The sequence below is a fragment of the Alosa pseudoharengus genome, unplaced genomic scaffold (assembly GCF_046254945.1).
Source record: "Alosa pseudoharengus isolate Yale_2024_CS ecotype anadromous, Long Island Sound unplaced genomic scaffold, YU_APseudo_1.1 YU_APseudo_1.1_scf_20, whole genome shotgun sequence".
Taxonomy (NCBI): Eukaryota; Metazoa; Chordata; class Actinopteri; order Clupeiformes; family Clupeidae; genus Alosa; species Alosa pseudoharengus.
Window position 1 is genome coordinate 6,716,953 of NW_027468664.1, and position 18,262 is coordinate 6,735,214.

General features: G+C 41.3%; 2 protein-coding genes across 2 annotated transcripts; both read right to left on the minus strand.

Annotated features, from left to right (window-relative positions):
• Positions 1–1,820: 1,820 nt before the first annotated feature.
• Positions 1,821–4,825, minus strand: msmb (microseminoprotein beta). Its single transcript, XM_076297275.1, has 4 exons — positions 4,785–4,825; positions 4,285–4,390; positions 3,689–3,794; positions 1,821–1,953 (listed from the first exon to the last, which is right to left on the minus strand). The coding sequence occupies exons 1-4, from the start codon at positions 4,785–4,787 to the stop codon at positions 1,821–1,823; spliced, it is 348 nt and encodes a 115-aa protein (XP_076153390.1). The 5' UTR covers positions 4,788–4,825.
• Positions 4,826–7,292: 2,467 nt separating this feature from the next.
• LOC143136830 (sphingomyelin synthase-related protein 1-like) lies at positions 7,293–17,200 on the minus strand. Its single transcript, XM_076297503.1, has 6 exons — positions 16,980–17,200; positions 14,611–14,991; positions 14,297–14,392; positions 12,691–12,808; positions 8,814–8,964; positions 7,293–7,815 (listed from the first exon to the last, which is right to left on the minus strand). The coding sequence occupies exons 1-6, from the start codon at positions 17,198–17,200 to the stop codon at positions 7,511–7,513; spliced, it is 1,272 nt and encodes a 423-aa protein (XP_076153618.1). The 3' UTR covers positions 7,293–7,510.
• Positions 17,201–18,262: the final 1,062 nt, after the last annotated feature.

Here is an 18,262-nt window from a genome sequence, read left to right on the forward strand (position 1 = left end):
TTAATTATTTAATAATATTTAAAAAGATAATATTATATTGTCTAAGGGAGGTGAATATTTTAGGCACTGTACACACATTCTGTATTTTTTTGTTTCAGGATTTTTGTGTGTTTCTCCGTCTACAGTATATTGAGCTAGTTGAGGTGGATGTGACTGTAAATGGGAGCTCATATCAGGAGCTGATGACCGGCTCCATGAGTAGGCTACACACACATAATACCAGGGGTGCCCAAATTCCTGCCTATAAAGGGCAAACAATTAATCTGGGTGAAGGGCCACAGGCCAAAAGTAAGCATTTATGTTATGTCACTTTTGACGCTTTTGCTTGACTAGGATCACTATTACTGAGTTAAGTTGTTGGCTGACTAGGACACTATAAAGCACACAGGTTAAGTGGTTGGTGGTGTTCCAGTCATTTGTTTTTTTGCACTCTGTCGTTTACTCATTCTATGTTGTTTTTTATGGCTTTTAATTATTACTTTTTAAAATGTTTTACCTTGTGTGTTTTATGTTTTTTTTTATTCTACAGTTTTTAAAGTATTATCTGACTATTGCCCTTCTATACTTTTATTTGCTATTACTGTTTGCTTTTGTTTATGTAAAGCATATTGAATGACCTCTGTGTATGAAATGTGCTATGTAAATAAACTTAATTTGACTTTACATTAAATTGAAATCATATTTTTTTATGATTTTACTGCCTCAGACAGTGCTCCATGGTGACCCCAGCTACTCACTTGTGTCATAGGGCCCTATCATGACATTCTAAAGTGCATCATCACTCGTCAAAAGTCTATTCAAATTTAGTAGGATGTCCAGTTCACATTGGGAGGGGTTTCGCTATCAAAAGTGGAGCGCATGGCGTAACAAGGTGTTCCTAGGTCTTTTAATCAGTCATATGGGTGTATTTGGGGCGTAACATCATTTTAAACCAATGAGAATGACATCTGTCATTCCCTTTAACGGCGCAACGCGCGATATGTCAAATAAATGCATCGGTATTTTGGCATTCAAAGGCGCATTTGAAGGAGGCTGCTTGCGAGACCGTATAGAATAGTCATTCTTAAATTCATTCTTGAAGCTGTGCTCCATACGTGTCTCTCGCCTCTCCCCTAATCACTTTTAACCCTCATTACCAATTTGCAAATGATGGTGAATAACTACTCATTATGAGATGTACAGTATTTCATAATATCTTTGTTCTAATTATGTTTCCCATTGTAATCGTGCAATTTGTAATGCTTTGCATGGACGTGCGCTGGTGTGCGTTCATGAATGATAGAAAGATGGTGCGTGCACCTGCCAATATGACTGGTGACATGCGCTCTTAAAATAGCATATGAACAACTCGCCATTGACTTCTGACCAGGTTTAGGTGGTGTATGATAGCGATTTTTAGACAACGCGCTAGGCTCCTCCCTAGGTTGTTAATTGCCACACCCCTGGGCGCAATGCTTAAAAAATAAACGTGCAAAATACCGAATTCAACTTTGCGCGGGTGAATAACGAGTATTACGCCATGCGCTGGTGACCCAAAATACAGCCCATAGGCATATTGATATCTACTGACAGGAGCTCCACAGCGCCCCCTATTGCCTCGTATAAAAATGTGGTCAGATAATGAACTGCAGTAACCCTTAAAAAGCTGTTGGGACAGTGTGCGTGCACACACACACACACTACAATGAACAGCCAAACATGGGTATAATCATAGATATGTTTATACAAGTTTTTTGACATTTTGAAACAATGATGCACACAATACTATTATACATAAAATACACAAAAGAGAAACTAAACTATTAAAATATGATTTTGGTTTATTTCAACACAGCAGCAATCCCACCAGGACATTCAACGGATGGGTCTGACTTCAGCACCACTTTGGATGTGCAGGTCTTCTTATCCACTATCTGCTGGCAATCTTCAGGCATCATCACAATATTCGGGATTCTATTGAGAGTACACAGTGAATCAATCAAAACACCCAACAATCTCGAAGTGACCATATTCCCTATGTATCCCATGCTGATTACAATGACATCATTAATCTTGTCCTGGGATATGCTTGCTATCTTCTATATCAGTGTTTCTCAAAGTGTGGTCCGGGGACCACTGGTGGTCCGCAAGCTATCCCAAGTGGTCCGCGAGCAGACGTAAAAAATAATATAGATGAGTTGTTTGCAATATTGAACCAACTTGTATGTAAATCCAAACAGTTCTGCAACACTGCATATGTAAGCTATGCCAATTTAAATCATATAAATCCTCTGACACAATAAGCAGGTGCAAAGACAATAAGCAAGGTGGTTCAGTGAGTAGGCCTATTGTGTCTGCTAGGTGGTCCGTGAGGTTTTTTCTAATGGTTAAGTGGTCCTTGGTCTGTAAAAGTTTAAGAAACACTGTTCTATATCATCAATATAAATGAAACCTGGGATTTTTCCCAGATTGCAGACAATTATAAACCTTCACTGCAAAGCATGTGTCAGACAGAAATGTTGAAAGAAACACTACTTGTAATAAAGGTGACATGATGGATGAACGGAGTAGTTTAAAATGGATTTGCTGATGTTAACATAGCATGCAACGTTGATCTGTAAAAAACATGCTCAGATGCTATTTCACAAGCCAATTTACAACGTTATAATTAGGCTGGGGAGTAAAATGGCCCATTTTAGTAGATATCATGGTTATCTGGCACCCACATTAATAATTAAGTGAATGTTATGCTGATAGGCTGCCTTGCAGCCAAATACCATTCACAATAGGCTCCAGCAACTTTTTCCTGAATCTCCATCTCAAAGTGGTAAAGGAATGTGTGGAGGGGGCGGTGATCAGAGGAATGGTTTGTGTCACAGTCTGTATTTGCATCACAGTCTGGTCCTTGGACCCGACCCACTCTCCCTCTCATGGGGGGAATCACCCTCACGGCTAAATCAAGTTCCCTTGATTATGTCATATAGGGTATAAATACGGTACTCAGCTTTCGGACGAACTTTCCTCTCCCTAGGGAAAACAGGATCTGATGTAACCATGGCTTTGTACAGACGTATTCACATGGAGCTCACATGTGTATGAAGCGTCCTCATGACGTGCCGCATTAGTTGATGCACACCATCAACAAGTCACCATAGGTGCACACTCGGCATTGGAGGGTTTGTAACACACTACCGCTTAACAGTGAGAGTGCCACTGGCTAGGGAGAGGGTGCAGTGGTCAGAAAGGTGTGCAAGAGGCACGCACATCCCAGAGGTTAAAGTAGGTGCTGGACTCAAAGAGACTTATATGAACATGAGTAAAAGACGGCACACTAGAGCTCCAATTGATGAGTTGGTTTAATCACCACAAGTGTAACGTTTCGGGCAACATTGTCAAACATCAGTTTCAGAAAGGGCCTCTGTCTTTGTTCAGATTCACACGTTTTTTAGTGCCCATTTATGTATGACATTTAAATATGAAGGTAAAAACAATCTTGTTTCCCGTTCATGGTAGCTTTGTGGTCATGCACCAAACTGTCCCTATTCAATAAAGCCGAGGCAGCCGAACCCAAACAAGTACAAACATAAACACAGCTATACATATGCTTTTACCTTTCCTGATAATGACAATGGCTTCCTTACTACCCTTGTCTGGGACTTTGTTTACAATAGGCTGTAACAGCATGATGTCTAGGTGGTTTTGGACTCACGTGTTGCAACAACCAGCGCCACCCTCTGTGCAGTCACAGGAATAGCAGTTCTCAGTCACCCAGTTAGAACCAAATGGATGGATATCCCCTTTTCTGTCCTGGCAACCTGAATGCATAGACAGATGCACACACATTGAGTTAGGTAAGTTAGAACTGAAGTATAGTCCACTCCTAATATTTTTCCACTGGAGAAGATAAGGACACACATTGGCCTACACATATATATTAATAATAATAATAATAATAATAATAATAATAATACATTTAATTTGTAAATTAAGCTGTGAAATAGCTATCTTAACCCTGACAGATATGACCATGCCAAATTCTGTCTTTTTAAAATTATTTTTTTAAGTATTTTTTGTGGCTTTTTATGCCTTTAATGACAGGACAGTGGAGAATGACAGGAAGTGAGTGGGAGAGAGAGTCGGGGTGGGATCCGGAAAGGGTCGCCGGCGTACGGTGCAGATGCCCCAGCCGGTTGCGCCACAGCTGGGGCCTACATTCTGTCTTAACCCTGGTAGATATGACCATGGTACATTCCATGATTACATGTCCATTTGTTCTGATTAACACAAAACCAGTAGCTGACGTACCTGTTGGTAGTTCGTTGATGTTTTCAATCACTAGTGGCTCAAAAAAGCACTGGCCAGAAATCACAGCAACGAGGCACAGGAAAGTGCCCAGTCTAAGGAAAGAACCCTGAGAGACACAAAAGTTGCGAAGACGTCATTGTGTTGAGCTGTGTGTGGCAGAAGGAGCTGGATGGTGTACTTGAAGATTTGTGCCCTAAATAATGACTTCAATCTCATTTTGATGGTACAGTGACTTATAATTGAGAGAACTTTGCACTGAGGTACTGCACTAACTTTGGTGTGCCATTCAGGAAATGTGACCCAACATCGCTTTTAGACACTTTAGCATAAAATCCCAACATGCAGTTCGATAGACTTTCAAGTCTGTACATTAATGACACTAAAAGGGTACCCAGTGTCATCACAGTGTTATAGTAACATCTCACATCACATTGTTATAGTAACATCTCTTTCAATTCTCTCACAATTCAGATGATAAAGTGAGCGTGGCTTTTTCTTACCATGGTGGTAGTAGTAGAGAGGAGTTTCAGTAGATGTGCTTGCGCTGGTTGTGCTAGACTGCAGTCTGTCACTCTCATTTATACTTCTTCTGATCCCTCCTTCCCAAACAGTCTGAATGTTTGCCATGCTGTGGGTCAAACCCTTAAAATAAACAATTTGATAAGACTGACCTTTGTTGTCTCCTCTGATTGTCTGTTTGTTTAACCCAAAAGTGTAGGCGGGGGAAGGTTAAGAAAGGTGAACAGTGCTCATTGATGAGATTATGATTAATGAAGTTATCAATCCGAGGGGGCAACGAGGGAGAATGGGAAATTGGGTCAAAGATAAGACTGGAGTCGAAAATTCGATTTTGGCTAGTTACATACATATACAAATACATAAATTGGTCTTAAAAGTGAGGTCAAGTTTTAATTGTCTACTCTGTGACATACAGCGAGAAAGAATGACACATTCTGTTATACACCAAGGATGTACAGTAGTTATCAATTTAGGTGAGGTTATTAGTTTATGGTGTTTTTACAGAATTATGTAAAATATAGAGGTGTTATACTCAACCAAGTCAAATAAGCAGGTCAGAGTCAGAGTTTTATATTGATGGTAAGGTGATTCTGTCTAATGTGGGAAAACCAATGAATAATTTAGGCAGATGGTACAATTTCGGTATTTAGTAACCGAGGACAGGTCTTTGAGCTTAGAACAGGGGTTCCCAAACTTTTCCATGGCAAGGCCCCCCAAATACCACTAGGTTCTGGCCAAGCCCCCCCTTTTTGCAAGATGTCTTATTAAACCCATCGACATTACTACGGCAAATGTAAAAAATAAATTAAAAGCTCATCCTCTATCACTTCACGATGGAGCATACATTGTGTGAAAACTGCATTTGGGGCTTTCTGCTTGATGTGAGCTGTCACTCCAGTGTTATTCCCAGTCATAGCCACGGCCCAGTCCAAACACACTTCCACATAACAAGACCAGTCAAGTCCATCTGCCTCTATGTACTCATCTAAAACTTGAAAAATATATCTCCCATGGGCTCTGCTTTCAAAAACGTGTCCTAGCAGGAGCACTCGCAGATGTCATGGACTTTATCAGGGCTACACTGATGTGATGATGAAGGTGTTTGAATACCAGCCAATCAGAAAGATTATCATGGAAAATATAATGCCAAGCCATTTTTATAATAGTATTTTATAACAACACTCATATTGTTAGGTATATTTTTACGTTTATTCATTTTTTGTTTTTATTTTTCCTTCGGCTGCGCACCCTATACCCCCCCCCCCCCCCCCCCCCAACACACACTTTGAAAACCACTAGCTTAGAGAATTCATTGTTGAGGCTATCCATTCCATTCAACAGCCTCATGGAAGTCCTTTACGGCACATTACACCTATCTCCATTGGTCTTGTGTGTGCTTGCCAGCCATGTTCCATTGTTTCTGTTGCCAGTTCCGCATACTTTAACATCTTCCTTTCAAAAATTGCCTCCATAACATCTTCAAAGGGTCTGGTCTCAAAGCAGTCACAACAATACACTGTGCAACTTGCCTTACAACATCCGGGGGTTTCCAATCCCATGCTTTGCCCATCTTCCTGTTAACCTCTAGTTAACATCAACTCTCAGCCCCCCTGTGTTTTTAAAGCCTGATTAAGTATAAGTAAGTATATATACTCTTTTGATCCCGTGAGGGAAATTTGATCTCTGCATTTATCCCAATCTGTGAATTAGTGAAACACACTCTGCACACAGTGAACAGACACTAATCCCGGCGCAGTGAGCTGCCTGCAACAACAACGGCGCTAGGGGAGCAGTGAGGGGTTAGGTGCCTTGCTCAAGGGCACTTCAGCCGTGCCTACTGGTCCGGCAACCCTCCGGTTACAAGTCCGAAGCGCTAACCAGTAGGCCACGGCTGCCCTCAATATTATGAGATTATGAGATAATGTCTCCAGTTGTTGTGACTCTGGATCAGGCTAGTTTTACCACCAGACAGAATGTGCTTCAAAGAGCCATGACCCATACATAGCTTAAAACTTCAGTCTTCACTAACCCATTGACTGGGGTTTGGTGGAGATGGAAAAGCATAAGTGGCTCAATACAGTACATTTAATGTGGTTAGCGTCCATGGCCCATAGCTCTCTCCAGCTGATCTTCCTCTTCTCAACACCTTGCCGGTTCATCCATTGCTCTTGTTTTGTTTGAGACACGGCTGTTGAATGTCTCGCTTACTCTATCTGTGCTGTAGAGTAGACTATCTCCATGCTTTCCAACTGGTACCAAGACCAAACCCTGATTTTCCATTCTGCACCTGCCCAACAATATCCCTGAGCTGCATGGCAACTTGAGCATGCTATTTAGGTGAAATCATCAGTTATTGTGGTGGAGGACAAAGAGACTAATCAAATAAGTATAGAACAAACACTATCACTTTTATTTCATTTCTTTGTATTTGTGTTTTGGTCTTAAAATACATAAAGTACATTTGTTGAAGTGAAAGTAAAATACCCAGTCTTACATTCTTACAGTCTTAATATTTAATTTCAGAATCCATAAATAAAACATAAATAAATAATATTATTCCAAACACGAAGAATGTGTCATTGTTATCAACAGGGTTCAAATAAAAGTACTACCATGTGTCAAATAATGTAGAGGGGTAAAGCATTATCTATCCAGTCTTCCTTTAAGAATCCATCCACTCACACCAGAAACATCCTTTCCTTTGTTTTTAACCGGTAATAATCTTCAGAAGATGTGGTCTTGGGAAAGGCCAGCAGTACCTGTTGGGGACTGGGCCGCTCACATTGCACTCAAAGAAGGAGAAGAGGGGGAACCATACCCGAGCGCGGCGGCTCCTCTGGTACACTCGTGTGTTGGAGAGTGTGTGGTAGTACAGAAACAGGCGTGTGGTCAGGTAGAAGGCCACGAACACATCGATGGAGTAGTGCTCATGTGCAGCAAGGATGAAGAAGATCCCAAACAGATTCAACACCCAGGACGCAGTGTGAACGAAATACCAGCCTCGCGGAGTGTCTGCAATACACGCACACACACGCACATACACACACAAACAGATGTATCTGTGTTACATGTTAACTCAGAAACAACCTCACACAAACATACTCAAATTCTTATATGTGTATTGTGGGAGGAAATTTGAACCTTTCAGATCTGTGTGCAAGAAAACCATATACTGTGCGTTCTATATATTTTACTCATGTGCTCTTTTACTTTTAATTATCACCCGGAGAGAAGAAATACTCTTTTCTGATTGGCTGGCGGGGTGGCTTTTAATTCTGAATAACGGGACACCTATGAAGTAGATCTGGTAAAAAAAGTTTAATCGCCGTTCCATATCAATGCTTATGAATGGTAACTATAACAACGATAGTAGGACGACGGTTGAGCCTGGAGGCAGGCTTCGCAACAATGGAATCAACTGTGAACAAGCAAACTGTCCATGCTATCGCTGTTATAGGGCCAACGAAAGTTGTACAACAAGCTGAACTAGTGAGCTTCTTTTTAAATGGAACCGTTTCCTTTGCTTTACAGTGGCAACCGGGTGATAAGCGGGATAATGGCCTTCGAGGTGCGTCCAGTTATACGAAATTAATGGACTCGGGCGGAGGCTGCGCGTCGGGGAGTTCTTTGCCCCTCGCCAGTCGCCACTGTCCATTAATTCCGTATAACAGGACACCTCGGCGGCCGTTATCCCTTACATAAAGCTCTCTGAGATTTCTGACTGACTGCTGACTCTGCCTGAGAAATGTTTTTGAACAATCCAGAATTTTAGCACGACAACTGTAATGTGGTTCTAAAGATGAATGTATGTTGCCAGTATTGTCTGCTACCATCTTGTGTTTCAGTTACAGGTTTTTGAAAATGAAAAACAAATGTCCAAATGTTTACAGACCATATACCAGCATGTACTGACATGCAGTTTGATGTCAAGTGAAAGATGTACAGTTCAATGCACCACACACACACACACAGACACAGACAGACAGTCAGACAGACAGAAAGATACTTACATTCAGTGATGAAGAAGTTGAGCATGGTAAGGACTACTGTGTGCCCACTGAACATATAATCTCCACAGGTGTGTACTCCAGTCAGGGTCATTCCAAGACCAGACCAGATAGTCAGGGCTCTCTGAATCTTTCCCCAGCTGTCCAGATACTCCTATCCACAACACACACACACACACACACACACAGATATTCATATTATACAGCCACGTCTGTTGATCTGCCACATTGGATAGATTAATATGGACCTTAAAATACATCGGAGAACAGAAAAATGATTGACAGAGCTGGGTGGAACTGCTTGTGGAATGGTGAACTGGGCATAACTGGCACAAGCGACTTCATTCAAGATCATTGTACCTACTAAAGACATTTAAACTTTTGCATTCCAACTAGGGCTGTAACGATTTACGATTCGAAACCGAAATCGCGACATTCATATCCACGATACTGCGTCGTGGTGTGAAAAGGCAGAATCGCGACACACCCTTTCTAGTGTTTCATGCAGTGCAAAAGCAACCCACAACTCCCGCTTTACTTATCGGTAGCCTACGTTGTCCAAAAACAAATAAATAATAATTTCATACCTCTCCTTGCTTTCATTGTAGACTATGTTTGCAACTTTACCAAACAATATAGAACCCCCTCTCCTTGCCCCGCTCTCTCTCGCGCTCCCTCCCTCTCACTCTCCCTCCCTCTCCTGCTCAATGAACATGCGCGAGATAAAACATTCACAATCGTGAAAGCAAGGACGCATAGACCAGTGTTTCTCAAAGTGTGGTCCGCAAGCTAGCCCAAGTGGTCCGCGAACAGACGTGGTAAAATATAATATAGATGAGTTGTTTGCAATATTGAACCAACTTGTATGTAAATGCAAACATTTCTGCAACACTGCCTATGTAAGCCATGCCAGTTTAAATCATATGAATTCTCTGACACAATAATACAATCAAAGTGGTTCAGTGAGTAGGCCTATTGTGTAATTTACTATTGAAGTAGGTCTAATTTATTTATTTATTTTTAGCTAGGTGGTCCGTGAGGCTTTTTTTATTGATTAAGTGGTCCTTGGTCTGAAAAAGTTTGAGAAACACTGGCATAGACGACTAGCTAAATTACTATTAAATCCGCTTAGCATCATTAGCATGCTGCACATATTTGTTTAAAACTCTTGCACTGAAGTTGACTGATCATCTCAATACCAACGTTTCCCAAAAGGGCCTGTCCCAAGGAGAACAAGTATTACCTTGAAACTTAAACACACATGGGGAAACTGAACAGTCCAATCAGTAGACTATGATAGGCTAAGCTATATGCTACTTTGTTTACAATATTTCCAGGCTTCAACCAGACAGCTGAATTAAAGAGGTAGAGTTGTAATAAAAAATAGTAGGCCTAGGCTATAGGCTAATCTGCATAAAGTGTGCTGTCATAAATATCAGCCATTCAGAAAAATATTTTGATATCAGGATATAAAATAATAGATATTTTATATTGTAATCCTCTGGTGTTCTAAGGGAGGCTATTAAAATGTTATTTAATAAAATGTCTAGCCCCCCCCCCCCCCCCCCAAAAAAAAAAAAAATCGAGATTCGTATCGAACCGTGGGTCAAAAATCGTGATACAAACCAAATCGTGAGGTTGGTGTATCGTTACAGCCCTAATTCCAACGCAGATCACATCACAAAACGTGTTGCTGTGCAACCACAATGATAGTGATGAATGAGCCATGCTGCCTTGACTTATTCCAAACTACTTCAATAAAGCTCTCATAGATAAGAGCTCATTCACACCCTAACTTGGAATGGATATCTTCCAAGTGGGGTAATTTATCAGTGCGGTCATTGATAAATTGGTCATTATTGAGAAAATAAGTCCCTTCAGGGCGGAACAAGACCCCTCCGCTGCGCGTCGGGGTCCGGTTCGCCCTGTCGGGACTTATTTTCCCAATAATGACCGACATTCTATACATTATCCCTTACGTATTAACCCTTAAAGTGGAAATGAAGCAGTGAGAACTGTGACCATTTTTTGGTTGCTATTTCATTTTTGAAGATACATGGATTTTCATTAAATCTGAAATTCAAGTAGTTTCACTGGAAAAAGACATGTCAATAACGACTTTCGCCACTAGGGCGCGGCCATGTTTTAAAAATGCAGGCGCTACGTCATCAGAATGGTTAGCGTTTGTTCGTGGATGTTTTATCCATTAGCGGACGTTCACTTTATTTCAATATGCCTACGCAAATTCTGTTTATGTTTGTTTTTGTGTTTGTACAAGAACAATGGCTGCTGCAATGGAGCCTGTAGGCCTATCAGAGACAGTACTTAATTAGATTTAACTTCAGTCGCAATAATGTGTTTGGATGTTCTCGCACAACTTGTGGATTACCGCGACCTGAAAATGCAGTTGCATCGTTGATGAATTGGTGAATAAACTTGGGGGAGCGAACTTCTTATGTGTGAGTAAGAGGTTTCTTTTTGTGATTGATTGGTATCAATGATTGCATTTGTTTCACTCAAGTAGTAGTGGAAACTATTTGCAGAGACTTGCGAACATGGTGAGAACCTGTTGTGGGTACGCTAGCCTACGCCTGACTTGTGTAGACTACTCTGCAGTAGCCTAGGTCTGTGATACAGGCATGGTTTTGTGGGTAGAAGTTGTCTATGGACTGTAAGGCGTCTGAGTTTTATTTGTTTATGTAAGCTAACATAAAATAACATGCTGTTCAATTTAAGTAAATAAATGCACAGATGTGCCGCTTGTAGCAACCATAGATGTTAGGGTTCATGCTATGCTAGTTACAGTATGTGCTTGTTATGTTATGCTATGCTAGTACTGTATCGCAGCTTCTACCATGATATTACATTGCAGAACAACTGAGTATGGGTGTAAAAAATAGTGTAGTCTCAGGTGATCAGTGTAGTCCCCTAGCCTACCCCCTCTGCACAACCTATCAAGAGTGTGTTAGTTGGTTAACTGCTGTTTATTGGGCGTTTCAGTGTTTCGGCTCGGATGTCCCTCAGCGACCGCATTGCAACCTCCAACGTCTCGCTTTAATGACAGCATTTGGCACGTAGGATTGGACGTGATATATCTGTTATTTTGGATGAGATGTCCCAGGTTCATTTTCTGGCAGCAGACACTCTCCATGTGTGACATGTCAGTGAACATAGGGACACAACCCCCACATAAGCACCACCGATTTTTTCTGTGCGCTCAGATACACCTCTCTCTCTCGATCATCTATTTCTCCTCCATAGTCAGGCTCTGGGGGCACTAAAACTCCCACTGCACTTACTGGCTCAAAAGCATAGGCAATTGGATGCCTGTCCTCATTGGTGGGTCTATCCCATTCGTCCATATCCATTTTGTTGAGGCAGTAAGCTAACTGTGAGGCTATGACAGCCGCTCGTAGACAGTAAAAGCCGCTATGTAAACAGCATAGAATGTTGTACCAACCATTCTTGTGATGTCATCATTTTCTGAAAACAAAGATGGCGGCGCACAGCTGAAATTAATGCAACTTGTTTGTGCTTTATTCTGAATAACGGGTCATATTTCTGACTTTATTTGTATTTAAGGTATATTTAAATATTTAACTAGTGCTATAGACATCTGTTTTATTTGACTGCTTCATTTCCACTTTAAAGGTGTGGGTTTTTGAACATTCTAACATAAGATTCCGTTTCGTAACAATTCAAGGTTCTAAAATTCTATGTTGAATTCAATGAACCCAGATATTCTTTAGAACGTTCATTTTCCAACATTCCCATCACACCGGTGTGACAGTACACCTTTAAGGATTAATAAAAATGGGTATGTGTGGTCCATGTAGGTTTGGAAAGGGTTGCGATGCGTGCGAGTATCAAGGTTAGGTACCTTTGCGGAACACTGTAAATGAACTCCTGGCACAGAGAGCGATGTAATGAGCATGGTGACACATCGCAGGAGAAAGACTGTCCCCATCAGTGAGCACAGACGACGAAATAAAATGGACCTGAAAGACAGACACAATCTCAATTAGTTGCCTTGCATCGCCCCTGCTTTCAGCTGTCACCTCCACGGCTGTATTCATATAGCTAACAGTAAACAATTTTAAGAATGGAAGAGTTTGTCGTACAAATAAATACAGTTGACGTGGAGCATTGTTGACTGTTGTCCTTATCTTGTTAGTATTATGTCCTTTTTTGTAAAATGCCCTTGAGTTTTTGAAAGTCACAACTCAAATCAATGTTATCACAGGATATGGTGGTATAGACTTTATCAGAATGTGTGGGCTCCATGTGAACAAACATCCATGCTTGCATTGCAAGTACCTTAGACATACATTGTATTGTACTTCTAAATGACAGCAAAAGATAGCATGAAAGAACAAAAGAGTTTCACACTTTGCTTTAAAGGTACAGTCAGCAAAGTTGGGTTTGTTTCTGTCTATGTTTATATTTACAGTTGTGCTCATAACTTTACATACCCTGTACATACACATGCTAAAGTTGACTAAAAAGTGGAATAAAAAAAATAATCTTTTGGAAATTGATCTTAAAAATCCAACCTTTAAGGACGCCAATTTTCTTTGTGAATAATGAATGAATGAATGAATAATGTATTGTAAATAAATCAATGTTCTTCCTAAAAAAACAGGGGCCATACCATAAGTATACATACCCCTATGTTAAATTCCTATAGAGGCAGGCAGATTTTTGTTTTTAAAGGCCAAAATCGCCTAAAAAACGACGCATAAAAAACGCCATGGCTGGGGCACCTGCACCGTACGCCGGCGACCCGGGTTCGATTCCCGCCCCGTGGTCCTTTCCGGATCCCACCCCGACTCTCTCTCCCACTCACTTCCTGTCATTCTCTACTGTCCTGTAAATTAAAGGCATAAAAGGCCAAAAAATATACCAAAAAAACTACCTTTAATGTGATTAACCTCTCATTTTTACTCCTATAAGTATATAATGTTAAATGGTAACATTTATGACCATAAATGTTTTTTATGTTCTTTCATGTCTACTGATACTTTACAATTTTACAAACAAACATTCCTCATTAATAAATGTTCTTACCAAAGAACATCTATACGCTATCAACTGAAGTGAATGGACAATGGATTCAATATTGCTACCCCACCCTAAACAGGATCTAAACTGTGCTGTAGCTTAACAAATCTTTACTCTGCAAACATAACCACAGCTCACTTCTGAGGTAGCCTAACATTTCATAAAAGCAAATACACCTAAAATACGGACCAAACAACTTCACACAAGGGAACACCCTAAGCTGCCATGACTGATGCTTTGCCAAAATGCTTTGTTTCTCCTGTGGGCTAAATCATTCTCCAGTTAGTTTTTAAGTAATTTCCCATGCCTGATCTTAAAATAATTTGATTGTAGCAAGAAGAGACACATGTCTGTGAACATACCTATGAAGATGTATTGGTTCTATACAGTGTATAGTGTGCACCATGTATAGCATATGCATGTACCTGTGTTTATGTAATAGCAGCACCAGGATCCACATGGTACCAAGGGTTAGTCCACATACTTCAGCCATGGCAAAGGCCCATGGGATTCTAGGCACACTGTGGAAGATACAGACACCATGAGAACTTTGGCTGATTCAGTACACACACTAATTACGAATAACTTTGGCAGAGGTCCGTTTGTCTGTGACACAACATTATCATAAAGATCCCCAGCAAATACAGCACCCGACTACAAAATACTAAAATCTGCACCACCCAATTAAAAAACCAAATATCTCTCTTAGGTTTCCATGCACAGATTTATGGGCACTTACCTGTCCAGGAAAATATCAGGAAGGGGAGGATATGTGCGCATATCAGGCACCCTCTCGTGTACAATCACCATGACGCAGGCCGTGGCACCACAAACAAACACGAAATAGACAACGCTGAGGGCCGTCTTCCAGTACTCGGGATCTAACTGTGCATCCCTGCATTTGCCACTGGAATAGGGGTACCAGGGCTCTGCACTTGTGTTGTGATGATGGTGGCCGTTTGCCTGGCAGGGGACCTGCAGCCTGGACACCACTGTCTCCTCACATGCGGCCCTGTGTTTGTGTCTTCCATTGCATTCCATGGTGGCCCCGAGCACAGCTGCTCTGTCTGAGTGGGTGATCCATGGTTCCGGCATAGCTGAAGGAATCCTGCTCTGCAACCTGTGTTTTAATATTCTTTTTAATCATACACTTCTTCAAAATAACATGTTATGTATGTTTTATGAGTCTATATACTCACAGCAATACCTATACACACTATCAACAAAGATACAGCCTCTGATTAAGTTTGACTTCCTGTGCTGTGCCGGAATGTTTTCTTCTGCCAGTGTTACATTTTTTATGTCATTTCTATCTTACACTGAATTATTATGACCGCGCAGCGAAGCGGCGGTCATATAGGTTTAGTCAGATTTTTTTTTTTTTTTTTTTCGCATGTCCAAATTTCCGTTAAGGATTCCCGGGACACTGAAAGACTGGGGTACACGAAACTTGGTGGGCATGTAACCCCACATGGATAGCATGGAACCATCGTTTTTCGTTTTGATCTGTAGCCCCCCCCGCTGGACTGGACCCCCCAAAAGGAGGGTAGGGCAGACACAGTTTTCTGGAGGACCATTAGGAGGACCATTTTTTTTTGTATGTTGATCTCAAGGGGCCATGTCAACCCATTTCATAACCACTCATTTCATGTATAGCGCCACCTAGTTAAACACAAAAAAAGTAAAAATAAGGTGTTGTAATCGCAGGTATCTGTGACCTAACATAGTCAAAACTGCACGAAATTGGAAGTGTAGGATCATTATGACACCCTCTGAATGCACACCAAGTTTCATGGAATTCCGTTCATGGGGGGCCACACAATAAATTAATTTATGTTACTATACACCAACTGGCCTGTAGGTGGCCGGAGACTTTTTCTGTGAATATCTCGAGAACCGTAGGGCCTAGGAGGTCCACCTTTTTTTGTATGTTGGTCATGTCAAGGGGGCATGTCAACCCATCCCATTACCACTTATTTCATGTATAGCGCCACCTAGTTAAAAATTAAAAAGCAAAAAATTAGGTGTTTTCATCACAATATCTCTGGCTGACATGGTCATTTCTATCTTACACTGAATTATTATGACCGCGCAGCGAAGCGGCGGTCATATAGGTTTAGTCAGATTTTTTTTTTTTTTTTTTCGCATGTCCAAATTTCCGTTAAGGATTCCCGGGACACTGAAAGACCGGGGTACACAAAACTTGGTGGGCATGTAACCCCACATGGATAGCATGGAACCATCGTTTTTCGTTTTGATCTGTAGCCCCCCCCCGCTGGACTGGACCCCCCGAAAGGAGGGTAGGGCAGACACAGTTTTCTGTGAATATCTTGAGAACCGTAGGGCCTAGCATGACCAATTTTTTCTGTATGTTTGCCTCCAGGGGTCATGTTAACCCATTCCATGTGCACACGTATGATTACATTCACAGTAATCATACGTATGACACATACTCACACAGTAGACATATGTACGCATGCATGCACATGCACAAACACACAAGCACACACACATGCACACACACACACACACACACACACATAAAAACATAAACGTGTGCACGCACACATGCACACAATTCAAGAATTTCTCAGAATTATGAACAGGCAAGATGGGGGTGGGGTTGTATAAAATGAATTTTACATGTGAAATCTATGAACTAATCATGTTTTGGTACTTGTTGTCTAGCAGATACCAGTGAGAATTGAGTGTGGATAATGCAATTTAGTGAGACAGTTAGAATCATATAGACCTTTCAGCGTGATTTCTTTTTGTGGAAAAAATGTGCTGGACTGGGCGGCGGTCATATTTTGTACCACTCTGCGGTACATCTCGTTTTGCTCTTGTTTAGTATTATTATATGGTAATGTTGTCTTGCTGCATTGTTTTCCTGATCATGTAGGCCTACAATGTAAGAGCTCGATTGTGGTTTCTATGTTCAGTGTCTCAAATGTGTTCTACGACTTAATTACAATTACTGGGTCATAAAGCACAAAAGACCCAGGGGGACAATTTTGTCTAAAATCTCTCCGAGACAATGAACAAAATATCACGCTGCGTCCCTATTGGCCTACAGCCCAGTCCGTAATGAAGTGCATGACACGGTACCTGTTCACTGCCAGCATGAGTCTCTTAATATCCCCCAGCACGGTCATCTGCATCGGAGGAGTGCGCAGATCAGTCTCCCTCAGGCTCAGAAGACTCGGGCCATCCAGACGGTGTTGGTCACATAGCAACGGTACATAGTCAGGGAAACCCTCTGCTTCCAGCCACTGGCTCACCTGCTTAACAGTCCAGCTGCTCACGTCACCCTCTGTCTGGAGAGCCATCTCCCTGCACAGAATGTAAGGAACGCCATACCTTCATGTGGATGTCAGTGTAATGTCCACCGCGGGAAATAGATGCAATGATGAAAAACAAACACATTTCACGTCCAAGACTGTGAAGTCCCCTAAGGTAACTGGTAACTTGGAGTATCTCTAATTGATTGGAAAAACTGAGTGTCAACATGGTGACCATTGCTACTTGTGAAATTAGGAAAGGATGTGCTCCAGCTGTGTTTTACTCATCAATAAATGCTAAATGGAGGGTGTAGGTTTCATGTCTTAGTGCAAATACACTGTTACACACAAAACACTGCTACAAACACTATACCCTCTGAGAGAAAAGCACTGCTCTATGTTAACCAGATAATACTGACTACCTAACAGGCTAATGCCATGTGCCAGATATTGCTTCCTTGTTTCATTTGTCATCTGGCAGCCTTCACTGTTCTCACTGCCTATCCACTGTCATAGGCTGTCTAAGTGCTACACAGCAATATAAGTACTGCTATTTATTTCTATACATCTGCTGTAACCCATTCAAAGGAGGCAAGCTATTTTCCCTGTGCTCCACCTATTTCACTGTCATCAGGGAATGCAATGAATGCAATGTATGTGCTTGCATACATACGTAGAGATATGTGAAATATATAATAGCTTCACTTAAGTATCACATCTCCAGGTCATATCACCTAGACTATACACAACACAGTATTGTAAACTTTCACTGGAGAGACTGCTGAAGAAAGAAACGTGATGCTTGTAAGTTTAGCTATTTTACATTTCACTCTCATTCACAAGTTTACCACACCGTGTTGTGTGTGGTCTAGTTGATATGACCTGAAAAGACCAGAAGATATGGGTCCTTTCGGAGATGTTTATTAATAAACATGGCAAAACCCATGCACAATACACATGTTATACCAAAACCAGTCAGGATTGGTTTTCCTACACTTGCACAAACAAAGCTCACAGATGCAGGCCCAACCACAGACCACAACAGTACAAATCCTAAACCAAGTGGAAATGTTAGTGCTATGGATACTTGACTTACCCTCCTTGATGTGT

Coding starts and splice junctions, on each gene's coding strand:
- LOC143136830 (XM_076297503.1), bottom strand. CDS start 17,200: ATGGCTCTCCAGACAGAGGGTGACGTGAGCAGCTGGACTGTTAAGCAG. Junction 12,809..14,296: donor CTGCTATTACATAAACACAG/GTACATGCATAT, acceptor TCTGTCTTTCAG/GTCCATTTTATTTCGTCGTC. Junction 8,965..12,690: donor ATTTACAGTGTTCCGCAAAG/GTACCTAACCTT, acceptor TGTTGTGGATAG/GAGTATCTGGACAGCTGGGG.
- msmb (XM_076297275.1), bottom strand. Junction 3,795..4,284: donor CATCAACGAACTACCAACAG/GTACGTCAGCTA, acceptor CTATGCATTCAG/GTTGCCAGGACAGAAAAGGG. Junction 1,954..3,688: donor GGCGCTGGTTGTTGCAACAC/GTGAGTCCAAAA, acceptor TACTCTCAATAG/AATCCCGAATATTGTGATGA.